At 58.1% G+C, this 25,704-nt stretch overlaps 3 protein-coding genes across 3 annotated transcripts; all 3 read right to left on the reverse strand.

Annotated features, from left to right (window-relative positions):
* Positions 1 to 718: 718 nt before the first annotated feature.
* On the reverse strand, positions 719 to 5,839 carry CCDC194 (coiled-coil domain containing 194). The gene is made up of 5 exons (XM_077841849.1): positions 5,510 to 5,839; positions 3,217 to 3,313; positions 2,430 to 2,562; positions 1,640 to 1,769; positions 719 to 742 (listed from the first exon to the last, which is right to left on the reverse strand). Exons 1-5 carry the CDS (start codon positions 5,837 to 5,839, stop codon positions 719 to 721), a joined length of 714 nt encoding a protein of 237 aa, XP_077697975.1.
* Positions 5,840 to 7,933: 2,094 nt separating this feature from the next.
* LOC144280319 (uncharacterized) lies at positions 7,934 to 17,657 on the reverse strand. The gene is made up of 7 exons (XM_077842234.1): positions 17,557 to 17,657; positions 13,980 to 14,247; positions 13,143 to 13,239; positions 12,307 to 12,355; positions 11,734 to 11,904; positions 8,926 to 10,081; positions 7,934 to 8,477 (listed from the first exon to the last, which is right to left on the reverse strand). The coding sequence occupies exons 2-5, from the start codon at positions 14,202 to 14,204 to the stop codon at positions 11,766 to 11,768; spliced, it is 510 nt and encodes a 169-aa protein (XP_077698360.1). The 5' UTR covers positions 14,205 to 14,247; positions 17,557 to 17,657; the 3' UTR covers positions 7,934 to 8,477; positions 8,926 to 10,081; positions 11,734 to 11,765.
* Positions 17,658 to 18,514: 857 nt separating this feature from the next.
* Positions 18,515 to 23,558, reverse strand: LOC144280208 (uncharacterized). The gene is made up of 5 exons (XM_077842065.1): positions 23,112 to 23,558; positions 20,859 to 20,943; positions 19,730 to 19,778; positions 19,473 to 19,635; positions 18,515 to 18,910 (listed from the first exon to the last, which is right to left on the reverse strand). Exons 1-4 carry the CDS (start codon positions 23,424 to 23,426, stop codon positions 19,482 to 19,484), a joined length of 603 nt encoding a protein of 200 aa, XP_077698191.1. The 5' UTR covers positions 23,427 to 23,558; the 3' UTR covers positions 18,515 to 18,910; positions 19,473 to 19,481.
* Positions 23,559 to 25,704: the final 2,146 nt, after the last annotated feature.

The raw sequence follows: 25,704 nt of genomic DNA on the forward strand, positions 1-25,704 counted from the left end.
CACTAGCCACTATCGGAAGACAGGACACTGGGCTAGATGGACCTTTGGTCTGACCCAGCCTGGCCGTTCTTATGTTCTTGGAGGCCAAAGGGCCTGCAGGGATACCTGGTCCTTGGCGTGGTGCTGGTGTCACTAATGAGACCTGTCAGGCAGCTACTTTTTGAATATTAATGAGCAGATCTGCATACAAACACAGACTGTTAAATGCTGGTTAGACTCCCCCATGGGTGAGTCCAGGCCCAGAGGGGAAATTAGCACCAGGTGGTCTGATTTCCTCATGGTGAGTAGATTATACACCAGGCAGCTTAGATGCAGACACACGCTGTGCAGAGCTCAGTAGACCCCAAGCAGAAGCATGGCGCAAAGGAGGGAAGGGAGGAGCAGGGAGAGGGAGACAGAATGGAGCCAGGACACAGAGAGAGAGAGAAGTCCACGCCGCAGACTCTGAACCGTACAATGACAGATTTCCCAGCATCCCTTGGGATGCCTCGGCCTAGTAGGATCCAGCGGACTCAGTGTCTTTTCAATTTGTTTATGGCTGTTACTGTTGCAGCAGGAGGCTACTGGCTTCTGGGGCGGGATGGAGCTGTTTTCGGGTCATTGCAGCTGTCTCTGGTGTGGAGCTGCAGCATGTCCCACTCTGTAGAAGGGGGGGGGATCGTAAATGGTCGCTCACGAGCCCTGTCATCTCCTTTAAGCCTGGCTTCCTCTAGATGCCTCAGACATAAGATTTCAAGCCTTCCTGCACAAGAGTGAACATATATGGAATCGTAAGTCATTCACATCTATCCACACACGCTATATACATGTCTGCCCTCCAGGCTGTTTCTATCATTCACGCAGAGGGTTAATGGTAATACACAGCAGTAAGTACTCAAAGTGAAATCAGCGGCAAAAGCCCCTTGCGCAAGGCAGTGCCTGTTCGTACAGTCGAAGCACCATGCGAAGGGTCTCTGCACATAAAGGCCCATGTCCTTGGCTCGTGTACGTTGGCGTAGCGAGGTCAAGGGAGCTGTGCCACTGGGAGCCAGCTGAAGAAGATATGACTCTAGCTGTTCATCTACACGGACACCCTCCCCATCTGCCCTTCAAGCCATCGCTACTGGGCCAATTTCTCCTTCGTGTCATGGCAACGGGTCTTGATTTGCAGGAAGAAGTTAGTGGCTTTATGCGCACAAGGGAGAGGCCATTAGGATAAAGTGTGGGCAGCAGTGAAAAGGCAGGGTGTCCTTAGAGCTGTGTGGGTCCAAAACCCGTGTGTGTGTGCAGGCATGGATGCGTACATGAGTAGGCACATGTGTGTGTGTCCATGCTTGGGCCTATGTGCATGTGTGTGTCCATGAGTATACGTGCATTCACGTGTTTGTGTTTGTGTGAGCATGTGAGTTTGCCTGTGTGAGTATGTTTGCACGTGTGTGTGTGCAGGTGTGTGCAGGCTATGTGTACCAAGCCCAGCTCTGCTGTCCAGCCGTGCCAGGAAAGCTGTTTTCAGCACACAAGAGTGGAACTGGGCATGGGGCTGAGTGCCAGCAATCCCCCTGGTGATCAAGGGGTGACTCCTCCTTGCCGACCCCCTCCGCCCAGCCCTCCCCCCCACACGCATGCTGTTTTTTCAGTCTGTCATTTCCATGGGACTTACGAGCAAGAAAATAAAGCAAGAAGTGCTTGCCATCACCCACACAAAATACCAGAATGGGGGGCACCTGCGCCTGGTGGCTCGGGAGCTCAGCCGCCGCTGGAGGGAGTCGATTTCGGCCCTGTAGTCCCGCCTGCGGTGGGAAAGCCCAGGTAGGTCAGGACGTTCCAGCCAAACCCACTGGCTATACCATGCCCCTTCCCAAAGAGCCAGCAGCCCCAGCGTGTCCTGCCCCCGTCCCCCCACAAGCGATGGGGGGACTCCAGCCTCCAGGCCCCTGCAGCAGGAATGGGGAGGCCAGGCAGCAGGAGGAACCTCAGCGTTGCCAAGGGGTCGCTTGGCTAGGAGTGGGGGGGAACAATTCCCGAGACTGTGATTGGCTGAGAGCCAGGGGTTAATGGCCCCAGTGGAGGTGGCGGGCTGGGAGCAAGAGGGACGGGGCTGGGTTGGAGTCAGGTGGTGGTGGCTGGGGATTTGATTGGCTGGCGGGCTGGGCATAACGCCCCAGGAGGCTATGATGGAATCAGGGTCAATAGACAGGGACGATATGATTGGCTAGGAGGTAGGGTTAATACTTGGCCAGGATATGATTGGCTGTTAGCCAGGTGGTTAATGCTCCCTGATGATGCAATTGGCTGGGAGGTAGGGGTAAATGCTTGGCCAGGATATGATTGGCTGTGAGCCAGATGTTAATGCTCCCTGACGATAGGATTGCCTTGGAGCTAATACCTCCCCAGGATACGATTGGCTGGGAGCCGGAAGTGGGGGGCCAGGCCGTTGTCCAGTTCCTTACATGCTGCGCTGGAGCTCACTCTGCTGGGCCTCGCACCGGCCCCGCCGCGCCTCCGACGCCTGGTGCTGCTGCAGGGCCTCCGCCAGCCGCTGCGCCTGCTCCGTGGCTTTCCCCTGCCACTGGGTCAGCTGCGCTGCAGGAGGAAGGCGGAGAGCGGGGCTCACACCCCAGGAGCCGTCTTCCCCCTTTGTGTGCCGCCTCCCCTCAGAGCCTGACCTGCAAGCCCTGGGCCCGGGAGTGGCCATGCTCACAGCCGCAGGACCCCCCCGGGGGATGGGGCTAGCGGGCAATGTTTCCTCTAATTTTTGACAGGCCATGTGCACAAAAAATTTCTTTTGTGCAAATTTTTGTGTGTGCAGTGTTTTGCCGTGTGCGCGGGGTTTAGGATCTGTGTGCACGTGCCCAGCTTAAAGGGAACAGTGCTAGCGGGATCGGGTGCTCACCCGGCATGCTCCAACGGAGGTGGGGTTCGACTGTATGGAAAGGGCCCAGCCCAACTGTGGCTGCTCAGTGAAGGGCAAATAGGGCGGATAGTGGACTGAGGCCAGTTCCCATGAGGCTGGGGTAGAGCTGCCATGTGGGGCCCTGCCAGGATTTCCCAGTGCAGCCGGACCCATGCAGGGCGCTGCCTGGCAATGGCACAAGAGCATCCCACGGTGGGATGGGCCCGACGCCATGGGGCAGACGCTCACCCTGCTCAGCAGTGGAGCCTGGCGGCGGGGGGGGGGGGGATTCTCCTGCCCCCTACCACACGTCCCTCACACCGGATGCCCCTGCCTCCCCCCACCTTGCAAGGCGATGTTTCTGGTGTCCATCTCGGTGCCCTCCAGCTGAATGGCCGCGAGCGCATTCCGCAGGGCTGTCACGTTGGCGGAGAGTGTGCTCTGTGGGGCAATACGGTTAGAAGGGAAAGAAGCAGGCACAGGGCTTAGAAACGGCTGGCTGGGCAGGGAGAGGGGTGGCCATTGCGCTCCCGAAACAGGGGTCCACACCAGGTTCCCCAGCTCGAGGCTGCTTGGAAATCGAGCCCTCGGGGGGCAGCGTGCACGCTGAACGTGGCGCGACCCAGCTCCCATCCGGTGGCGAATCTTTAACCAAGCTGTTCTCGGGGCCAGGTCCGCTGTGGTGCAGGGGAGACGTGTGACCCCATGGGGTCAGCAGAGCCGTGCTCCCCGGTGGCAGGGCAGGTTGTCCCACTGGTCTGTGATGATTTAAGGCAGACGGGTTTTTTATAGGGGGTGTAACAGGGTGGCTTGCCCATGGGCTGGAGAGCCTGGGGCTACACCAGTTGGATCAGGGGCTCCCAGGCTAAAAAGAGCAGGAAATTGCAATAAAGGAGGGAAGTTGCAGGAGATTGCAGGGAGGGAAGCAAGCTCTCCAGGCAGGGGGAGGGACTGCACAGGCCCAGCTGGAAAAGCCTGTGGAGAAGGACAAAGTCCAGGCGTGAGATACAGGGAAACAGACAGAGGCTCTTAAGCGGGAGAGCTGGGCCCTCCTGACGCTGGGGTAAAACCTGTGAGAGTTTGTGTTTCCTTTACAAAGCCTGGGTAATTTTGGGCCGGGGGAGAGGGGGACTGAACTCGGGGTGTAGCCTGGAGGGCCAATGTGCCCCCAGTGGACCCACCTATTGTTTGAACAACTGCATTCAGACGAGTTCTGAAGGGGATGCTGGGTGCGGTCAGCGCACATGGGGGGTGGCCTCACCCTTCCAGGGGGTTAGAAGAAATGGAATCCACCCCAAGTATGCACCAACCCCAGGCCCTTGGGTGCATCCCCTGTGCCTCCAGCAGCTGGACAGGAAGTGGGGCTGGGAGAACAACTGGAAGCAGGAGTGATTTTTTTCCAGACCCTTCATTGCCTAGAGCAGCCCATTGTTTAGCAGGAAGCGTCCAAAGCCAGCCCTTTGGACCAGTCCAGTCTGAGAGCAAGGAGATGGGGGTGGGGCTGGTTGCCCCTTGGGACCGGCCCTTTCCCAGCTGGGAGCTGGAGCTAATAATAACTTGCCGGAAAGAACAGGCTGCGAGAGACCAGGATCTAACCCCCACTGCTGCCTTGAGACACCTAATTATACGTGTCCCAAATGGCTCTGGTCTGTGTCTCAGCTAGGAATAGCTGCAGGGCTCCTGCTCCAACCTCTGCCTAGCACCATCCTAGGGGCTCTCAGCTGCAGCCGAGGGCAGGGCCTGTCCTGAGCAGGGCCCCGGGAGCAGCTGCTGGTCACGCCCCAGGGCTCAGTCCTGTTCGCTCAGGAAACAGCCATGCTGGGTGAAAGACCCTCAGCAGCTCCTGGGCCCAGTTATCCCACAGCAGGGATGGAGGGAAGTCATGTGGGTTACTGGGATCTCAGCAATGGGGCTCCCTGGGACTGGGGCAGGAGCCCTGGCATCCCTCGTTTGAGGGGATGGTCAGACAGGGACAGATGCCCCCGTCCCCGATGTGGTGTGGCTGTTGCCCCCGTGAACGTCTGTCATACCCCAACCAGAGCCAACCCACCAGCTGCACTGGTGGCCCCTTGGGGCCACTTCCTCTCCTAACAGAGGGAGTACCCCAGCACCCCATATCCCTCCTGCTCCCATGCATTCCAGGCTGTGAGATCCGGGATTCCTGGGGACGGCACTGGGTCTGCATCAGTGTCAACACTTTTCGCTGGCCTTTTTAATGCCCTGGGGTCTTTTGCAGAGCCCAGATACCAGGAGCTCTGGTCTCCTTGCTTGACGGATGCCATCCCTCCTGGGGAGACCAGGGCCTCTAAGGATGCCAGCGAACCCCTCAAACCGCCCCCCAGCTCAGCCCGAGGCCCTGCCCAGTTTGCAAGCTGAACATTGAGAAGCATCTGAGACCCACCAGCTGAGAAAGCCATTAGCATGGGAGGACGCTGCGCCAGCTGGCTGGGTTACAAGTGAGATAATACCCAGACCCACCCCCAGGCCAGGGCATCTCCTACAGCCTCACGGCCACAGCTGGGCACTCAGCCTGTCAGATGCCCCTTGGAGAATCTATAGGGGGCCAGTTAGGGAGCCCAGCATTACGCTAAATCCTGGGCTCCCTGGACTCCACCCTCCCCCCCCCCCGGCTCATACCTCATGCTCCAGGCAGGACAGCAAGGTGGCATTGAGTTTCCTGCCCTCATCCTTGGCCTGGCCCAGCTGCCTCCGAAGCTGCTTCTCCTTCTGGGCATCCTCCTGCAGCCGCCCCGTGAGTTCGGCCACATCCCGCTCCAGCTCGGCCACGCGGCCCCCCAAAGCCGAGGTCTCATTGGCTGCCCTCTCCCGGCAACCCTGCAGCTTCTGTGCTGCCTCCGAGTGCCACATCATCACCGCCACGGAGACCGTCACCGCGGCGACCAGGAAGAGCAGGACCACGCACAGCCCCAGCACCTTCAGGGTGGCTTTGGCCACCGCGGGGTCCATGGTCCCCGTGCCGCGACCTGCCGCCTGCAGCTGCTGCCGCCGTGTGCTGGGAACCAGCAGCCAGGTCACTGCCTGTGTCACTTTAATTACTACGTGTGGGCTTCCTTGACCAAAAAAGCTCCTGCCTCTGGTTTCTGCAGGTCACGGACCAGGGACCATTATAGAATTGTCTGTCACAGGCCGGAGAGGGCCCCGGACTGGGCCCCGGGGGGCTCTGGGCTCCCCAAAGAGGGGGGGGCTTGCAGAGGAAGGGGTTAAAATCCCCTGAATTAAGCAGGAGGGGAACCTTGAGCCTGGAAAAGCTGCCTCAGCTTCTTAAGCCTGGAGGGAACCCCTCAACTGGGGCTTGTTCGGGGGGGGTCTAAAGGGGAGGGGGCTGGCTGCCCGTAGGCTGTGGGGAGCCAAGGGCTGAGTCTCCATGGCCCCTCCCTTACAGAGAGCTGGGAGAGCTCAGGGCTGGAATAGCAGGGGGCTGTGAATTGGGATTGGGGGGCACCGGCAAAGCCAGGGGGTGCCCAGGGCTGGGCTAGTGGAGGGGACCGTAGGTCAGGATCGAAGGGCAGCTGCAGAGCTGGCTGGTAGACACGTGTACAGCCTCTAGCCAGCGTCAGATTCTTTGGTTCCAATCGTCGGGAGGAATTAAAAGCCGAGACCCCGGCTGAGCCAGTGGCCCAGGCGGGTCAATCTGTGGGGCTAAGCAGGGCAGGAAGCGGCGCTCGCTCTCTTGTGGGGTGACTGGCCTGTTCGGTGGCTTGTGGCCGAGAACGCCCCCGTCTGCAGAGCACCACCTGTTTTCATTCAGGAGTTTCTACAGCAATCACGAGTGCTCCGAGACGGGGAGGGGAGGGAAAGAGGCCAACCTCGGTTCCTGAGTTCAGACTTTGCATCTGCGCTTCCCAGACCAAAATTCAGCCACCTCTGGGGTGGAGAGCAGCAACCACTGGAGGCACTAGCTCTCCTGGCAGGCAGGCATCGCTGTATTGATAGAGGGGGACACTGAGGCACAGAGCAGGGAAGTGGTTCACCCAAGGTCACACAGCGGCAGAGCTGGGAATAGAACCCAGGAGTCCTGTTTCCCAGTCCCCGTGCTCTAACAGCTCCCGCCTAGAGCCAAGAATAGAAACCCCGAGTGCAGCTTCCCAAGCCCGTACACTAACCACTGGACAATCCTTCCTCTCCATTAAGGTTCCCTCCCTTCTGGATGTTGCAGGATGTGCAGGGGAGACTCGGCTCTGGTGTCTCCACCTGGCACTCCACCCAGTGCCAAATTCCTGGGTCATGCGACCACCCAACAACCAGACCCACTGGAACCAGCAAGGAGTCAGACTGCTTCCCCTGTCCTCGGGCTGCCTTTCTTGTCCCTTTCCTGCTGGCCCCAGCTGCAGAGAGCTCTGCAGGGGGGGAGCTTTTGTTCCGTGGCAGGGGGAAGAGTTTGGGTGCAGCTGGGGGGATGAATTGCAGCTGCTCGGCCCAACCCCTCCTGTCCACGAGTGCCGCTTGATTAAGGGAACCATGGATTTCAGTTGCAGACGAAACCTAGGGCTGGCCTCTGCCCTGGAAGGAGGCAGAATCAAGAGAGGCTTTTCCTCCGTGTGCAAGACGGCTGGCGCCTCAGGAAGAGATAATTACAGTGGGGGGAGGCCAGCTGGTTGGTGAAACATCCTCACCACTGCAGACACTAGCTCAGCGCCCTGGTCCAGCCATTCCTGTATCCTGCCTCTGGCACTGGCCCAGGCCTGGGTGCTGACAGGGGGAAGGATCCTTGGGGCGGTGCATCTTTCCTCCCTCCCAGCCCTTCCGAGTGAGGTGCACTGCAGCCCGTGGCAGATAACGGTTTGTCTCACCTGCCTGCCAAGCAGGCAGAGAGCAGCGTCGCTCAGCGATCTGTGGGCCATCGTAGGGCGCAGAACAAGACTCAGACGGAGGCTGTGGCTGGAGAGGGCTGGTATTTCCCGTTCCACACAAGGAGCTTCCATCCCTACCACCCTGTAGCTCCGACACTCTGCTTCCTGTGCTCCCAGCAGGCCCCAGTATGGCAAATCCAGACCCCTCAAAACTGACCCCTGCGCAGAATGGGAGTGGGACACATGGTGGTGAACAGCAAAGCCCATTTATTCTGCAAATGTTCTCCCAGCCGAGGGCTGGTTTGTTACAGTCACTTTAATTTCCCTCGCCTTCCCCTAAGTGTGAGAGTGGGTGATCCTGGTGCTGGGCCCCAGACTGGGTGTGCCTCATGTGGGGGCCGGGGGCACCCCAAAACCAGTCACCCCAAATCAATGGCCACCTCTGAAAAAATGTCTGCGGTCCATGGGTATTTCCTACCCAAGCAGGATGTGTCAGGCCCAACTTGCTGCAACTGTCATCTGGGGCTTTGGGTGATGTGTCTAAACAGCAGGGTTATCTCCATCAATGGACCCGTCACTGCGTCCCTCTCGTCCGTCACAGCCCCCCTCCCTCAGTAAACGGTCCTCTGGCAGGAGACGAGGCTTCCTCCACATGCATGCCAGGGAAGAGTCAGCTTCGAGTCCCATTGATCACTCAACACAGATCACATGGAGGAGGAGCATGTGCGGGCCACAGGATCCAGGGTTGTATACTCCCTGTGAGATTCCTGATCTCCCAGCTGGGGGACTCAGTCCTGAAACAGACCAATCAAATAAAGGGTTGTCAGGTTGGGATCATGTTGCCAGTGAATCCCTGGGGCTCTAAGCTATGCTGGCTGGCTCAGATCTACAAAAGTATTTAGCAAAAAGAAAAGGAGTACTTGTGGCACCTTACGGACTAACCAATTTATTTGAGCATAAGCTTTCGTGAGCTGCAGCTCACTTCATCTGATGCATAAAAGTGGAAAATGCAGTGAGGATGTTTTTATACACACAGACCATGAAAAAATGGGTGTTTATCACTTCAAAAGGTTTTCTCCCCCCACCCCACTCTCTGCTGGTAATAGTTTATCTAAAGTGATCACTCTCCTTACAATGTGTATGATAATCAAGGTGGGCCATTTCCAGCACAAATCCAGGGTTTAACAAGAACGTCGGGGGGGGGGAGAAGGGGGTAGGAAAAAACAAGGGGAAATAGGTTACCTTGCATAATGACTTAGCCACTCCCAGTCTCTATTCAAGCCTAAGTTAACTGTATCCAATTTGCAAATGAATTCCAATTCAGCAGTTTCTCGCTGGACTCTGGTTTTGAATGTTTTCTGTTGTAATATCGCAACTTTCATGTCTGTAATCGTGTGACCAGAGAGATTGAAGTGTTCTCCGACTGGTTTATGAATGTTATAATTCTTGACATCTGATTTGTGTCCATTTATTCTTTTACGTAGAGACTGATAAGTTTGACCAATGTACATGGCAGAGGGGCATTGCTGGCACATGATGGCATATATCACATTGGTGGATGTGCAGATGAACGAGCCTCTGATAGTGTGGCTGATGTGATTAGGCCCTGTGATGGTGTCCCCTGAATAGATATGTGGGCACAGTTGGCAACGGGCTTTGTTGCAAGGATAGGTTCCTGGGTTAGTGGTTCTGTTGTGTGGTGTGTGGTTGCTGGTGAGTATTTGCTTCAGGTTGGGGGGCTGTCTGTAAGCAAGGACTCGCCTGTCTCCCAAGATCTGTGAGAGTGATGGGTCGTCCTTCAGGATAGGTTGTAGATCCTTCATGATGCGTTGGAGAGGTTTTAGTTGGGGGCTGAAGGTGATGGCTAGTGGCGTTCTGTTATTTTCTTTGTTGGGCCTGTCCTGTAGTATGTAACTTCTGGGTACTCTTCTGGCTCTGTCAGTCTGTTTCTTCACTTCAGCAGGTGAGTATTGTAGTTGTAAGAACGCTTGATAGAGATCTTGTAGGTGTTTGTCTCTGTCTGAGGGGTTGGAGCAAATGCGGTTGTATCGTAGAGCTTGGCTGTAGACTATGGACCGTGTGGTGTGGTCTGGGTGAAAGCTGCAGGCATGTAGGTAGGAATAACGGTCAGTAGGTTTCCGGTATAGGGTGGTGTTTATGTGACCATCGCTTATGAGCACCGTAGTGTCCAGGAAGTGGATCTCTTGTGTGGACTGGTCCAGGCTGAGGTTGATGGTGGGATGGAAATTATTGAAATCATGGTGGAATTCCTCAAGGGCTTCTTTTCCATGGGTCCAGATGATGAAGATGTCATCAATAGCGCAAGTAGAGTATGGGTGTTAGGGGACGAGAGCTGAGGAAGCGTTGTTCTAAGTCAGCCATAAAAATGTTGGCCCACCTGACAAAGGAGGTGCTGTTGTCATCATGGATAGGTCGTAATATGAACAAGAGGCTACTCGGCAGCTCTCCAACACTACTTTCTACAAGCCATTACCCTCTGATCCCACTGAGGGTTACCAAAAGAAACAATTTGCTCAAGAAACTCCCTGAAAAAGCACAAGATCAAATCCTCACAGACACACCCGTGGAACCCAGACCTGGGATATTCTATCTACTACCCAAGATCCATACACCTGGAAATCCTGGGCGCCCCATCATCTCAGGCGTTGGCACCCTGACAGCAGGATTGTCTCGCTATGTAGACTCCCTCCTCAGGACCTACGCTACCAGCACTCCCAGCTATCTTCGAGACACCACTGACTTCCTAAGGAAACTACAATCCATCGGTGATCTTCCTGATAACACCATCCTGGCCACTATGGATGTAGAAGCCCTCTACACCAACATTCCACACAAAGATGGACTACAAGCCGTCAGGAACACTATCCCTGATAATGTCACAGCAAACCTGGTGGCTGAACTTTGTGACTTTGTCCTCACCCATAACTATTTCACATTTGGAGACAATGTATACCTTCAAATCAGCGGCACTGCTATGGGTACCTGCATGGCCCCACAGTATGCCAACATTTTTATGGCTGACATACGCAGAAGTCACCTACTACAGGACAGGCCCAACAAAGAAAATAACAGAACGCCACTAGCCGTCACCTTCAGCCCCCAACTAAAACCTCTCCAACGCATCCTCAAGGATCTACAACCTATTTGTGCTGGAAATGGCCCACCTTGATTATCATACACATTGTAAGGAGAGGTTTCAGAGTAACAGCCGTGTTAGTCTGTATTTGCACAAAGAAAAGGAGGACTTGTGGCACCTTAGAGACTGACCAATTTATTTGAGCATAAGCTTTCGTGAGCTACAGCTCACTTCATCGGATGAAGCTTATGCTCAAATAAATTGCTTAGTCTCTAAGGTGCCACAAGTACTCCTTTTCTTATTTTAAGGAGAGTGATCACTTTAGATAAGCTATTACCAGCAGGAGAGTGGGGTGGGGGGAGAAAACCTTTTGAAGTGATAAACACCCATTTTTTCATGGCCTGTGTGTATAAAAACATCCTCGCTGCATTTTCCACTTTTATGCATCCGGTGAAGTGAGCTGTAGCTCACGAAAGCTTATGCTCAAATAAATTGGTTAGTCTCTAAGGTGCCACAAGTCCTCCTTTTCTTTTTGCGAATACAGACTAACACGGCTGCTGCTCTGAAAAGTATTTAGGTTCCTGATTCCCACTGATTTCAGTGCCTGAATACTTGGGCGGCTCTGGGCCTTTGTTCACACATGGCCTAATTCTCTTTACGGCAGTGTGACCGCACCAGCATAAACTGAAGTGTGCTGGCTGGGATCTGGCTGCAGTGGAGCTGGGCCCATTTACATCAGCTGGGGATCTGGCCCCACTGACTCCAGTGGAGGGAATCAGCCTCGCCCAACCCCCAGTTAAGCTGAGAACTGGGGCCTGTCTGTGTAAATACAGCGACGCCCGGGGCATCAACGCCCTCTGGGTTCCCCCCACCCAAGGAGAGGCCAGAACCAGCCCCAGCAGCTCTGTCAATGAGCCCTTGGCTAATCATGCCCCCACCCAGTCCTTAAATACCTGGGTGCTGACTGCTCCCTGCCTGGCTCCGTTCAGAGGAGCAGCGCAGCGAGGGGGGCTGCCAGCAGAGGCAGGAGGCTGGGGAGCCTGGTGCTGCCCACACTTGAGCGAAGTTCCTGGTGTCTTTGGAGCTGCTGCTGCAGCCAGGTGACCTCCCTGTGGTACTGATCCCTGCGGGGGGGGGGGGGGGGGAGGGGGGAATAAAGAAGAGTGAAAAATAGCCCTTCAGTGGACCTCATAGCCTGCCAATGCATCTCCCCTGCCCTGGGAATTGGGGTCATGGGGGGCAATCACTCATCCACTCCAGGAGCCCCCAGGGAAGGGTGACTCACCCCGACCTTTTGCATCCATTGCACCACGTTTCCATGCTGGCCCCCTGGAAACATCAGCTTGTTTGTTCATTCTAAGACCCTCCCTCTCCACAGCGTGCTGCCCAGAGAAGGGCAATGGGGCGAGCACAGCCCTGGGAGCCAGGGACTGCAGGCGTTTAACTGTGAGGCCTGGTCCCCGGGGAAGAGCCCCTGGGGGAGAACTGCAGTGCAGGGATCGCCCAAGGGGGCAAGTGGGCCTTACTTTTGCTCCTGGAGATGCTGGACTCTGTTTTTCCAGGCGCTAATTTCATCTGGAAAACAGGAGTGGGAGGGAAGCTGGGATCAGAACCGCCATCATGCTAGTTGCCCCCTCCCCATCCTGATGGCCAGAATTAACCCTCTCCTCTCCCCACCCCTGCCAACGCAAACACCAGACGGTGCCCAATCTCTGTGCGAGTCCATTGGCCAGACTTCTGCACTGGGGACACATGGGCACCTTGAGCCGCTCCCCGCGCTGTGCTGACGAGCCCCCGCCGCTCACTTTGTTCTGTTGGACGGACCGGCCGCCACGCGCTTTCCCTTTAGCTGAATCTGCAGCACCAGTCATCAGGGACCTGTCCCTGCTGCCTGTACCACACTGCGGCCTCCTCTCCCTTCCCATCAGCCGCCCACTCCCCCCTTTATCATTCCCTGTTCCCAGGAGCTCCCCCCCTGCCTGTGAAGCCCATCCGGTCTCGAGAGCAGGCCCCTGGCCCATGCAGTTTACCCTGGATGGGTCCTCCCATGAGCTCACCGGGCAGGAGAGGGTTGCGGTGAGGGACACAGCTAGGGGACTGTTTTCCCAGGGCGGCCCTGGGGGTGCTGGAGCTCAGACCGGTCTGGGTTGTGACCGGCACACAGCAGTGGCAAGGGGACCAGTGTGTGGAATCCTTGGAGATGCTGGCACTGGGCGACATCCCAGGGAGGTCTCTGCCTGCCTTATCCCCCCAAGGAGGCACCCCCTCCCGCAGGAAGGTTTTCCCACGAGCCCCCAGGCACCTGCAGAATTAGGAGCAGGCTCTGCCTGTGCAGAGGGGCTGAGAACAGCAGCTGTCTCACCTCGTAACCTGCCTTTTTCCACTTCCTGCTGGGCAATGTCGCTGTTTAGCCGGGTGACCTCCTGGGTCAGGTTGGTGACATTCCTCTGCAGGACGTGCTGGAGGAGGAGAGAAAGACGAAACGCCTTAGAATTCAGAGAGCCCTGCATCCTCAAAGCGCTTTCCAAACTGCCTGGGACTCACTCAGCTGCTCACTCAGCTGCAGCCACCTCTGGGGTGGGGCATGACATCTGAATCCAACTGGAACAGCCGACCAGCCAGACGCAGTCACCCGGCATAGGTGTTGGTCAGGATCACGCAGCCAATAGCCTTTGCTCACTAGATGCCCAGGACTGAAACAGAGGTGGGGCTGCGGGCCAGGACGGAGGGCGTGAGGGAGCCTCAGGCTGGACTCGTAGGGGGCCGTGCACTGGGATGGCTGGGGACTGCCAAACAACTCCACGTCCTGGCTGGATTCCAGCCTGGTCTCTCTCCTGCTGACCCCCCCAAGGTGCCCTGTTCCTTGCTTATCCCCATGTCAGTGTGCTGCTCAGGCTGGCATCTCCTGTGAGCAGAAGAGCTGGGGGGGGGGGGGCGAGGCAGTGCTAACCTCAGCATGGGACCTTCCCATCCCATCTGCCTTCTGCTGCTGTTTGGCCCTGGCCTTTGCCTAGGGCTGGCAGCCCCTGGCACTGGTTAGGAAGGGGAGGAGGGAATCCCGGCTGTGTTGTACCCAGCGGTGCGTACAAGGGGCCCCTGGGAAGCAGGGATGGGGGGCTCAGATCCAGCTCCCAGGAGTCTGGCGCGTTGGCAAGCAGGTGCCGCGATGCCGTCAGCTGGAGGGAGCCGCCGCACGTACCGTGTGGTTCTTGCACACGTCCCAGCCCTCCCACTTCTCCTGCACTGTCCGGTTGGTACTCGCCATCTCCTCCCGCAGGGCCAGCACCTTGCTGTGCAGCCAGCGCTCCTCAGCCACAAAGTGGCCCAGCCCGGCCGCCAGGATGAGTATGATGGCGAGTTCCGCGGTGGCCACGGCGAGCCAGACCTTCCTGCCGCCCGAGGCAAGACCCCCGGGATCGCCCATCGGGGTCAGAGGGCCCTGCGGGAGCCAGGCGGGTGGCCACACCCTGCAAAGGAAAGGAGCAGTTTGGTGCTGTAGAGTTTCTAGCGGCCTCCTCATTAGCATACCCCTCGTTAATATATGCCTTAATAGCACAGCCCAGATGAGTCCGTATTTGCATGCAAATTCATTACCATCAGTAATTAATATATTTAAGATGGTGATTAGCAGACACCTCATTAATATTTTCATCCTTGTCGCTGCTTGTTCGTCATTAGCCTATCGCACATTAGCATATCCCTCATTAACGAGCCCTCCCCAGGAAGTGCGGGGCTGGGGGCGAATTGGGGCAGAGCAGCAGGGCGGGATTAACTTTTTGTGGGCCCCCATTGGGGAAATAGGACATGTGATGGGGGGCGGTCCGCAGAGCGAGGGGCCGGTTGGAGGCAATGGGGCACAGCCCAGCACAAGGGCTCTGTTTACAAACCCTAAACTGCTACGCGAACAGTGGCCCACCCAGCCCTGCGCTGCCAGCGTGCCCCTTCCACACTGACCCCCCTGCCCAGTGCCCTACCCTTATGCCCAGCACCCCCTCGCCCAGAGACCTCCCCCAGATTCCTATGCCCAGCACCCCCTGCCCAGAGACCTCCCCCCCAGATCCCTATGCCCAGCACCCCCTGCCCAGAGACCTCCCCCCCAGATCCCTATGCCCAGCGCCCTCTCACCCAGAGACCTCCCCCCCAGATCCCTATGCCCAGCGCCCTCTCACCCAGAGACCTCCCCACCAGATCCCTATGCCCAGCGCCCTCTCACCCAGAGACCTCCCCACCAGATCCCTATGCCCAGCGCCCTCTCACCCAGAGACCTCCCCCCCAGATCCCTATGCCCAGCGCCCTCTCACCCAGAGACCTCCCCACCAGATCCCTATGCCCAGCGCCCTCTCACCCAGAGACCTCCCCCCAAGATCCCTATGCCCAGCGCCCTCTCACCCAGAGACCTCCCCCCAAGATCCCTATGCCCAGCGCCCTCTCACCCAGAGACCTCCCCTCCCAGATCCCTATGCCCAGCACCCCCTGCCCAGAGACCTCCCCCCCAGATCCCTATGCCCAGCACCCCCTGCCCAGAGACCCTTCCTGCTGACGTCCCACAACAACTGCACAGCACCCTGCACAGCATACCGCCTTCCCAGCTCCCTCACCCACAGAGCCCCTACTGTCCCGCACCCCCTTCACAGTCCCACCATCACAGCTGTACAGCGCCTCATATTCCTGAGGGAATTCTGCATCAAATTCTGGGTATAATATTTTAAAATTCTGCAATTTGTTTTTACGGTAAATAAATATGGAAGCTCCGCCATGGCAGTGGGGCACACAGGCCACTGAGGTGGGAGATCACCCTGCAGCCTCCCCAGCCCCCCTGGGACAGGGACTTGGCAGTGAGGCTGAACCTGACCCTGACACAGCACAAGGGCCATGCCTGCCACAGAAACACCTTGGGGCCCTGCCCCTTTTGCGCCAGGCACACCAGATGTGGGCAGGGAGGCTCAGCCTGGCAGCAGGATCCAAGTGCAGAGGGACTTAGTGTGGAGGGATCCAGCTGGGGAAAGAGGGTTCTGTGTGGGGGGTAAGAGGGTTCTGTGTGGGGCAGTCTGGGTGCAGGCAGCTCAGTGAGGGATCTGGATGCACAGGGAGGTTCCAGGTGCAGGGCAATGGGAGTCTGCAGGGGGGACCAAGTGAAAGTGGTTGGAGCTCAGCAGGTGGGGGGGGTCTGAGTTCAGGGGAGGTGGGATTCGTTTGGGTGGGGGTCCAGGGGTAGGTGGTTGGGGCTCAGTGGGGAGGCTCATCGGGGTGGTACAGATGCAGGTATAGGTGATGACTCTTGGTTTTGCCGATGGGTGCTCCATCCCGGCTCCGCCCCCTTTCCCAAGGGCCCCCCCTCCCACTCTGCCCCACTCCACCTCTTCCTGCCCCCGCTCTGCCCCCTCCCTTTAGGTCCTCTCCCCAGAGCATCTCCTGCCCACTGCTCACTCCTTTCTGCCTCCTCCTGCCTTGAAGGCGAGGGAGGAGGGGTGTTTGGGAGGACTCAGCCTCCCCCAAAACTGGCAATTTTCAGCGTATTTATACACATCTTTCATATTCTGTTATTGAATGTGTGTCTGTCATTGGCATCTGAACAATGTAATCATTATTAAAATAGTCATGAAATACATCATTACATGGTCATGAATTAAACTCATTACACTCAGCGACAAGCTGTCTTCACTAACACCCCAGTTTAAAGACATTACCTTCGCTCTGGTCTTCACGCCTGCTTAGGGCCTGTTTGGGAGCTGAGGCCACTGATGGCTGTGGGAAGAAGGTGGATGGGAGGGACAAGCAATGGAGATTTCAGAGTAACAGCCGTGTTAGTCTGTATTCGCAAAAAGAAAAGGAGGACTTGTGGCACCTTAGAGACTAACCAATTTATTTGAGCATGAGCTTTCGTGAGCTACAGCTCACTTCATCAGATGCATACCGTGGAAACTGCAGCAGACTTTATATATACACAGAGAATATGAAACAATACCCAGAGTCTCTCTCCTCTCCCCTCCTCTTGCTTTCCCCGCCCCTTTCTCTTCTCTAAGTCCTTGCTCCCCTTCCTGATGTTTCCCCCTTCTTGCTTCCCACCTACGTCCCTTTCCCCATCCCTCCCTGCTCCCCACCTCCTAGTGCCTCTGTCTAGTGCCTGCTCCCACCCACACACTCAAAGTGGCAGAGGAGGTTCCCCCTCCTTGGGTGGGAAGGTTGCCTAGTGGTTAAGGCACAGGCCATGGGCTCACGTGTTCTGGGTTTGATTCCCTGCTCTGCCACAGACTCCCTGTTTAGCCTTGGGAAAGTCATTTCACCTCTGGGCGTCCTAGATCCCACCTGGGGCTAATACTAACCCTGCCTCCTAGGCTAAATCCATTCATGGCTGTGTGGTGATGGGGGAAATGGAGATACCCGATTTGGGCTGAATTTCTCCACAGCCGGGGAGTGAGAACCAGCTCTGCAGGGGGACGGGAGAGGGGCGGGGGGCTCAGGCCAGCTCGGCAGAGTGTGGGGGTCGGGGCTTCAGGCACCAGGGTGGCTGGGGCTCCCGAGCCGGGGATATCAGCCCAAGAGGTGTGGGGCGACCCTCGGCGAGCAGGGGCTGGCTGCTGCTGAACCCTACGGCTTTTGTGCGTGTCTGTGTGAGACCCGCTCAGCCGCCGCCGGAGCAGGGAGGCAGGAGGCCGGCCGCTGCGTCGCGGCCCCGGGCAGCCCAGCCGGCCGCCAGCGCGGGGATGGGGAGCGCCCCCGGGGTGCAAGGGGGGGCTGCCTTCACCCCTGCCAGCCCCGCAGCGCCCCGGTCTCACCTCAGCCCGAGGGGACGCGCCAGGGCCCGGGAAGTCCCGGCTGGTCGGTTTCGGTTCCGCCCCTCCCAGGTTTCGGTTTCGTTTCTCTGCCGGGGCTGCCGCGGGGCGGGGAGGGGGGTGGGACTGGTCCGGCCCGGCGGCGAACCCCTGGGGCCAGAGGGGGCGCTCCGGAGTTCATGGGGGACCCCAAAACTCTGGGGACAGCGGGCCGGGCAGCTGGCTTCGGGCTTGCCCCCCCCATTGCCACCCAACGGGGTTAAAGGGCACCCCCCCAGCTCCTGGCGGGGCAGAGGCATGGGGCTCCCTGCTCCAGGAGCAACAGCAAAGCCCCCTCCCCATAGGAGCAGCGGGGGTCCCCTCTCTGCAGTGCTGGCAGTAGGACCCTCCAGTATTCACCTTGGGGGGGCGGGGTTCACTGGACTTTTCTCTGGCTAGGCGCAGAAGCCAGTGCTGAGCTGGGGTTGGCAGGGTCCCCCTGTGGGCTGGGGGTTAGCACCCCGTTGATATAAGGGGCCCTCTCAGAGCGATGGGCTCAGGCTGGCTGCAGACTCAGGCAGCAGGGCTCCAGTGGTTACACTCGGGTCACGTATTTAAGCTTTTCTTGGCAAGCAGGCGGGCTAGAAACCGACCTTTTAAACTGATTGGTTTTCAGTGAAAGCCCCGGGTCTGATGCCATCACCTGGCTCCCGGAGCGGGGCCCCAGGAATGGGCCCACAGCACTTTCCCCTAAGAGCGCCCTGTGCAGAACCCATCACCCCAGCCCAGGAGCAGGGAGAGGGGTTTGCCCCGTGCTCCAAACTAGCAGCAAAGTTTGAGCTGCCCCTTCCCTGCTCTCTGAAGGCAGGTCAGGCATGCGATGGCCACGAACACGGCTCCGGGGCTGCTCACTCTGAGCCCCGTGTCTCTGATTGGGCAGGACGTGGGAGGACAAATGACACCACAAAACTTTGGGGTTGGCAACATTTTATTAGAAAAATAGAAACCCTAAGGGAGCAGCAAATACCCCAGCTGGGGCTTAACCCCGCTCAGGGCAACCGTCGTCTGGGGCAATCTCCAGCCAAGAAACCCCAGGGGCTCTGGATGAATTGGCGCCTTCCTCCCTGTGCTCTTCACCCTCTGGATCTTCTTCACCGTTTCCCCATCGTCTTCCAGTGCTGGGCAGGAGCCGAGATCCTTCCGCCAGGGCTGGGCTGGGCAGGAGCCGTCTCCCTGCGCGACCCAGGGGAAATGCCAAGCAAGCTAGTGACTTAGAATAGTTCCCGTGAGCGTTTTGGGGATGGGGGCAAGCTGGCTGCGCTATGCGGTGCACCGTGTTCCCGTGGGGATTCTCCACTCTCCCGCTGCGTGGTCAGCCCTGAAACACAAATCCCAAGGGACAGAGAGAGTCCTGCGTTACCCACCACCGAACCACTGCACTGAGCTACCTAATAGCAGAGGGGAGAGAGAAAGGGGAGATGGGGAGTGAGGGTGGCTTTGTGTTTATGGCATGGAGCTGGTACTCTGCAGATTTAGGGTCAATGTCCTGGCTCTGCCCTGTGTTCCTGGGGTGATTCACTCATCTCCTTGGGCCTCAGCCCCCCCCCATCTGTAAAAGGGGGGGTAAGGATCCTTCCTTTGCCTGGCTTGGCTACTCCCAGTGTGGACTGGGCAGGCCTGTGTCTCCGTGCCTGGTACAGCTGAGTCCTGCAAGCCCTGCCGAGCTGGGGAGAGGCTTGGAATGGGACGGAGAGGTACAGGGCCATGCTGCAGGGCAGGAGGAAGCTCTCATGCTGCGGAGGTAGTGGCTGAAGGCAGGAGCTGTCTCAGTTGGAGGGGACAGAATGGGGCCCTGCAGCCTAAGAGCGTGGGGGTGAGATAGCAGGAGGGTGGGGAATTGAACCGAGTCCACATCCAGGCTCCTCAGTAGCTGTACAAACCTGCTTCTCTCACAGGAGTAGGACCCTGGTGAGGGACAGAGCCAGCAGGCTCAGGTAGCCGGCCACGATTGGGATCCGGAGGCTGCTCCCACCAGAGCTCTGATTCTTCTGGCTATGGAGCTGCTGCTGTTCCAGCTGCCGGATGGCAGCTTGCAGTTTATCACTGGGAGAATAAGTGAAAGGGAAGGAGATGGTAGCAGAGAGCTCTGGGCCCCCCCCCAGCGCAGCCCGATGGGGCAGGGACGGGCTGGTCTCACCTATGGTGCTGAGCCTCTTGGAGCTGCTGTCTGAGCTTGACTATTTCACCTGGAAGACGACAGACGGGACACAGACACCAGTGCCAGTCAGATAAGGCAGCGTGCTTTTCCCCCAGCGTGCGCCCCCCCCCCCCTCGAGCGCATCCCTACGTCCTAGGGTTCCCTCGACACCCCCACCCCTCTGTCTGCCTCATTGGGGACAGCTGCCTGCACTGTACCTCCTGCCTCTATTTCAGATGAGCCAGGCCCCTATGTCAATGGGGCTGAGGGTCAAAGGAAAGTTTTGGGTGCTGGAGGGGCTGGTCATCAGCACACTGATACGAACACAGGATCGGGCCCTGCCTATTCACATCCCCCATCCCTTTATCAGCCAAGAAGATTTTGGCCTTCTGCAGTTGATGATAATGATAATTTACTGGATGGCGGCAGCGCCTGGGACCCCCAGCCATCGGCGAGGGCCCCACGGTGCTAGGTGCTGTAAAAACCCACGACAAAAAGATGCTCCCTGCCCCATGGAGGTAACAATCTCAGCAGAAGACAAGAGATAACAGGTGGATATAGACACACTGGAATGTACAAGGAAGGACAGTTCAGCGTCTGTGCCCTGCCCAGTCCTTGGTCTCTCTGCTGGGGCTGCCGCTGGCTGCTGGCTCTTGTGGGCGTTTTTGGGTTGGAGACCTTTGTCCCCTTTGAACCAGGCTGAGCTTATTGTAACAGTCAGCAAACAGCACCTAGGGCACCAGCGACCTACGGGTGCAAGGCTCCATAGCTGATTACCAACCTCATGAGCCAACCAGTCCCCCGTCCCCACAAAGAGTGGGGAAGTAAGTCCCAGTTCAGGGCAGCAGAAAATCCCCCTCCTGGAGTGACCCGGCCTCCTGGCTCTGAGCAGGCTGGCCCAGGTCATATTGAATCTGGAGGGTTTGTCCTGATGTCGCCACTCCTGTAATGTTACAAGGCTGAGAGGACTTGGCCCAGCACACGGGGCTTCACACTTCCATGACCGTGGCCCCGGAAGCTCCATGCGTGCACCCCAGAAAGGCGTCCCCTGTCTTAGAGAGGACCTCTCCTAAGCCACCCAAAGGGTTGGTGGCCATTAGCCAGGAGCTGCCCAGAGCAGCCGTCTTACCTTGTCCCCGTCCTTGCTCAGTGTCTCGGCCTCCCAGCTGGGTGATTTCATCCTTCAGGGCAGTGATGTTGTTTTGCAGGTCGTGCTGAGCGAGAAAACGAAAGAAAAGAATCAGCATCTCTGACAGTGACGCACACAGGAAAGCCCTTGCCCACTTGTGCTGTGCAGGCTGCAGCCACCTCTGGGGCGGAAGGTGGCAGCCCAGAAAAACACCACAGGGCAGCTTAATGACTGTGGACACCTACTCATTGCTGTTCCACGGGGAGCAGAGTGGAATTACTGGAGATGGATGAACAGCCTGAAAGCTGGCACCTCCAGCAATAACCGTAGCCTGGCCCCAGGGCACTGCTCTGCATGGATTCACAGGGAAGGGAGCCTCCTACTGCAGCACCAGGCCCATGGCCTTCAGGCCTCAGTGAACAGGCCTCTCAGGCTATTATCTGATAGGTGCCTTATTTTTTCCTAGTTCAAGGTTCCCCTTTCCCCAGCTCTGTCCCGGCTAACACCCAAATCAGCCTTTCATCCTCTCATGGAGAACTGGACTCAAATCCAGTGGTGCTGGCATGTGGGGGTGCACGTGTCCTGGAGTCCCCTGGCAAGGCTCTGGAGCTGCTCCCTACGAAGCCAGGCAGGACTCTGGGGAAGTCTCTTCTCTGGGAGCAGCCTTATGGCTTCCACCTTCCTGGGTCTGACCTCGGAGCATTCAGCGTCCTCTGCCCCTCTGTGCGCTTCCCACAGCGAGTCCGCACAGGTGGGGTCCTGGGGAAGCCAGGGGGTCCTGCACTCCAACTTTGAAAGTCAGACGTGACTCTTAGCCAGCCAGTAAAACAGAGGTTTATGAGACAACAGGAACATGGTCTAAAACAGAGCTTGTAGGTGCAGAGAACAGGACCCCTCAGCCGGGTCCATTTTGGGGGGCAGTGAGCCAGACAACCACATCTGCACTTCACTCCTCGTCCCCAGCCAGCTCCCAACTGACTCACTCTCCACCCCCTCCTCCTCTCGGCTTTGTCCTGTTCCCGGGCCAGGAGCTCACCTAATTCCTTTGTTCTCCAACCCTTTAGCTCTCACCTTGTAAGGGGGAAGGGCCCAGGCCATCAGTTGCCAGGAGACAGTGTCAGCCATTTATGTACACTGGCCCTTTGCTCTGCAACAATGACACCCCCTGCCTTATCCTACCACCTAGAGACTTAAGAAATGCATAGGGGAAACTGAGGCACCCCTACAGTATTCAGAGGAAACATTAAGAACAGACCCGCTTGGTCACAGCATGTTAGACCAGACCCACTGGACCTGCAGGACCTCGGGTTCTCCTGTTCCAGATCTCCAGGACAGCATGGATCAATGATAGGAGACGACCAGATCTGATGCTCAGGAACAAACAGGAACGGAGGGTCAGGAACAGGCCATCGAACACGGACTGACTAGACCAGCCAGCTTTGCACTACTAAAGGGGCCCTCATCTTCACGTCTGTCTGTCCCGCTCAATCCCGTCTCTTCACTTCCTCTTGGTTTCCCTCCTTCCCCTGCTTCCCCCAGTTTCGTCCCAGACTCAGATTCTCTCTGTCTCTGTCAGGCTCCATGCTGCCTGCTGCTGTCCCCCCTGTCCCTCCAGCTGTCACTTCCCCACTCTCTGAGGGGAGAGACCACCTCCTCTCCACAGAACAGGACAGTGCATTCCCCAGGCCAGCCTGCACGCCGCAGCTCCCCAGACAGGGTTGAGTCCCTGCACCATGTTTACGCAGACATGTGCAGAGAAGGAAATTAATTTGAGCCGTAACAAAAAGCCACCAGGGACCGAGGGGACACCCAGGGCTAGTGCAGCCGCCTCTCACCCCTGCAAATCCTGCATTGGGGAGCACGTGAAATGAGCTGCGTGGGAGTCTTCCCAGCCCACCCCACAAAGCAACGGGACAAATCCCTTGCTGAGGGAAGCTCCAGGGTGGACCAAGGGGGCGATGCATGTGACGGTGTGGGGAGCCCAGAGCTGGAGCAGCACTGGGGGCTGTGGGGAGGGACCCTGGAGAAAGCTGCTTGTGCTGGGGGATGGGTATTGACAAGCAACAAGGCAGATCATGGCAGCATTTGGAAGAGCAGCCTGGAATGGTCCCCTGGCTGAGAGCTGCCCGGGGCAGGGCCTGGCGCTGGTACCTTTGCACAGCCCCCAGCACTGCGCCACCCTGATCCTGGACAGGGCCTCCTGGGCGCTACCCTATGCCAATATTAAACAGCAACAACATCCGGAGCATCCACCGTCAGGCTCCTGCAGGAGTCCCAGCGTCCACGCGTCTCCCAGAGGGTCTGATTGGCGCCAGCCAGCTCCGACCGCAACGCCGTGACCTCTGCCCTCGCCCCGTCCCGCTGCTTTTCCAGGGCCCCCTTGTCCTCCTCCAGGCTGGCGAGTTTCCCCATCAGAGCTGAGGTGTCATTCTTCAGCTGCTCCTGGCACTGTCTCAGCCGGGTCGGGGCTAAGGAGATAAAGACCACACAGGCAATCAGACCAGTTGTCACTAAGATGAGGGCAACTAACAGGAAAATACAGGACGATGTCTTCCCATGGTTCCCCATGCTTTTGTTCTCCAAAAACAGGGGGTGGGGGATGGTTCAGCAACTAGTGCTCATCCCAGTATATCGGGCTCCTTCTTCTCTGCAGCTGCAGCCACCCGATGTGAATCTTGCTGAGCTGACAGCCCGGCAGCCTCGCCCTGCCAAAATGAAGAGTTGCTTTTGCCCTCTAGTGTTTCTCGTTGTGCTCCTCATTAGCATATCGGACGTGTTCCCCAGAGTTCCTGTTCTGGGGGCAGATGGACTTCCTCAGGAGATCGTGTGGTTCGAGGGAGTCGGAGAGTCCTGGGCTGGGATGGGTTTTGGCCCTAGACCCAGCGCTCTGCCCAGCTGTGATGTAACGGGGCTGGCTGGGAGAGGCTGGGAGCGCTGCAAAGGGCTGTCACGGCTGGTGGTGCTCTGGGCTACCATGCAGGAGACCTGGATTTGAGTCCCTGTCCCTCACCTTCCCTGGGCTGCCAGCAGCTCTTTGCCAGGGGGCACACCCGGCTCCAAGTCCATTCCCATTGCTCTGCTCTGCCGTGCCAGAGCTCCTGCTGGGTAGTGCTCTCCACGTAGGGGGCACGGGCCTGATCTCTGGACCCCCGCCACTGGCAGAACTGGGGAGTGCTGCTTCCAGGCTGGCTTGTGCCTTCTGTGCAGTGGAAAGCCCCTGGGCTGCTCGAACCCTGCAGGAGACCGGCTGGATCCCTGCCCGGAGTTGGCAGAGGCTGGAAACCCTGCAGCCCAGACAGCCTTGGTGCTTGGCACCGGGTTCCATCCCCCTCGGCTGGAGGCCTGGCCGGTGCTTTGCCGGGCTGCGTAGGGGAGCTGCAGTCTGTGCCCCGTTCTGTCTCCTTAGCTGTTAGGGGCAGGGCAGGGGGCACCGAGAGGGGAGCTCTGCCGGGCCTGGGACGGGCCATGTGGGCCAGATGCCCTAAGGTGCTGGTGGGGCTGTGTGTGCTGAGCTCCCCCTGGAGAAAGGGGCTTTTACTTGGGCTGGAGGCAGAACAGGAGCTGCTGGGGCCTCTGGCACTGGGGGACCTGGGGCAGCGCCATGTCCTCCCCCTGCTGGGACCTGTGCCAACTCGAGCTGGTGCTGAATAGACCCCTGGAAGCAGCACTCTGGGGGGATCTCTGGGTTAGAGGACCCCCCCCCCAGCTCTGGGGCTCCTGGGGGTTATTTTGAGCCATGTTTCATTCTATTTCCACCTCCCTGCATGATGATAAAATAATAACGGGCCGTTGTCAATGGATAACGTGCTGCCCACCAGTCGCAACCTGAATTCATCATCCCACCCGCCCACCCAGGGTGGGAGCAGGTGAGCTTGTCCCTGTTTCACATGATGGGGCGGGGGGGATCTGGGGCACAGAGAGGCCATGGCTGCCAGGCAGAGCCATCTCCTGACCCTGGCTGGGGCAGCTCAGCAGGGCAGGGGGTGGAGCTGGGGGAGGAGAGTGGTCCCCACTAACCCAAGCACCCCAACTCCCCCCCTGCCCCCCGAGTGGCTGCAGGGCCGTCGCTGCTTCCCTTCCACCAGCACCAGCACCCACTCACCGGTGTAATCCCCCCCCCACACACATGCGCGGCTGCTAGGTTTCATTTCTCGGAAGAAGCTGCTACACAGGGCAGCGGGGGGGCGAAGGGGGGAGCCTGAGTGAAGGGGGGGCAGGGCAGAAGGGCTGAGAAAGGGGCTAATTTACCTGCAGCTCACAACTTTGGGGCTTTTTCTTTTTTTGTTCAGAGAAAAATTTCTTTCTTTTTGCCTTTTTATATCCCTCCTCCCCAACACAATAAATAACCCAACGTCATTCTTCCTCCCCTGCTGAGGCAGCTGCCAGCCTTCTCCTTGGGCCCTTCTCCCCCACTCCCCAAAACCAGCCAGGCCACTGCTCCAGCCTGTGGGGGGGGGTTTGCTCGGATCCACGGGCAGGGGCTGGGCTCCACCTCGGGAGAGCGGATGGGGAAGAAGCGCTGGGTCCAGACCCGCTAGAACTGCCTGGCCTGTGTCTGCTACGTGGCAGAGAACCCCACAGGCCAACCCGCCTGTTGGCTGTGCTGGCCTGGCAGGAGCTGGGGGCGGCCAGGGGTGTTTGGTGGATAATGGACTTTGCATTGATGATTATTATTATGTACAGCCCCTAGCACAGCAGGGTCCTGGCCCATTGCTGGGGTTCTTTCGATAGGTACTGCCACAGGGCGGTTGCCCCTTTAAGGGGAGGGAGCTGATCCAGCCCCCTGTGACTGATCGTTTACCCCTCCCCTGGTGGGGGGGCAGGCATGGGAGCTGGACCTAAGGAG

The sequence above is a fragment of the Eretmochelys imbricata genome, chromosome 25 (assembly GCF_965152235.1).
Source record: "Eretmochelys imbricata isolate rEreImb1 chromosome 25, rEreImb1.hap1, whole genome shotgun sequence".
NCBI lineage: Eukaryota > Metazoa > Chordata > Testudines > Cheloniidae > Eretmochelys > Eretmochelys imbricata.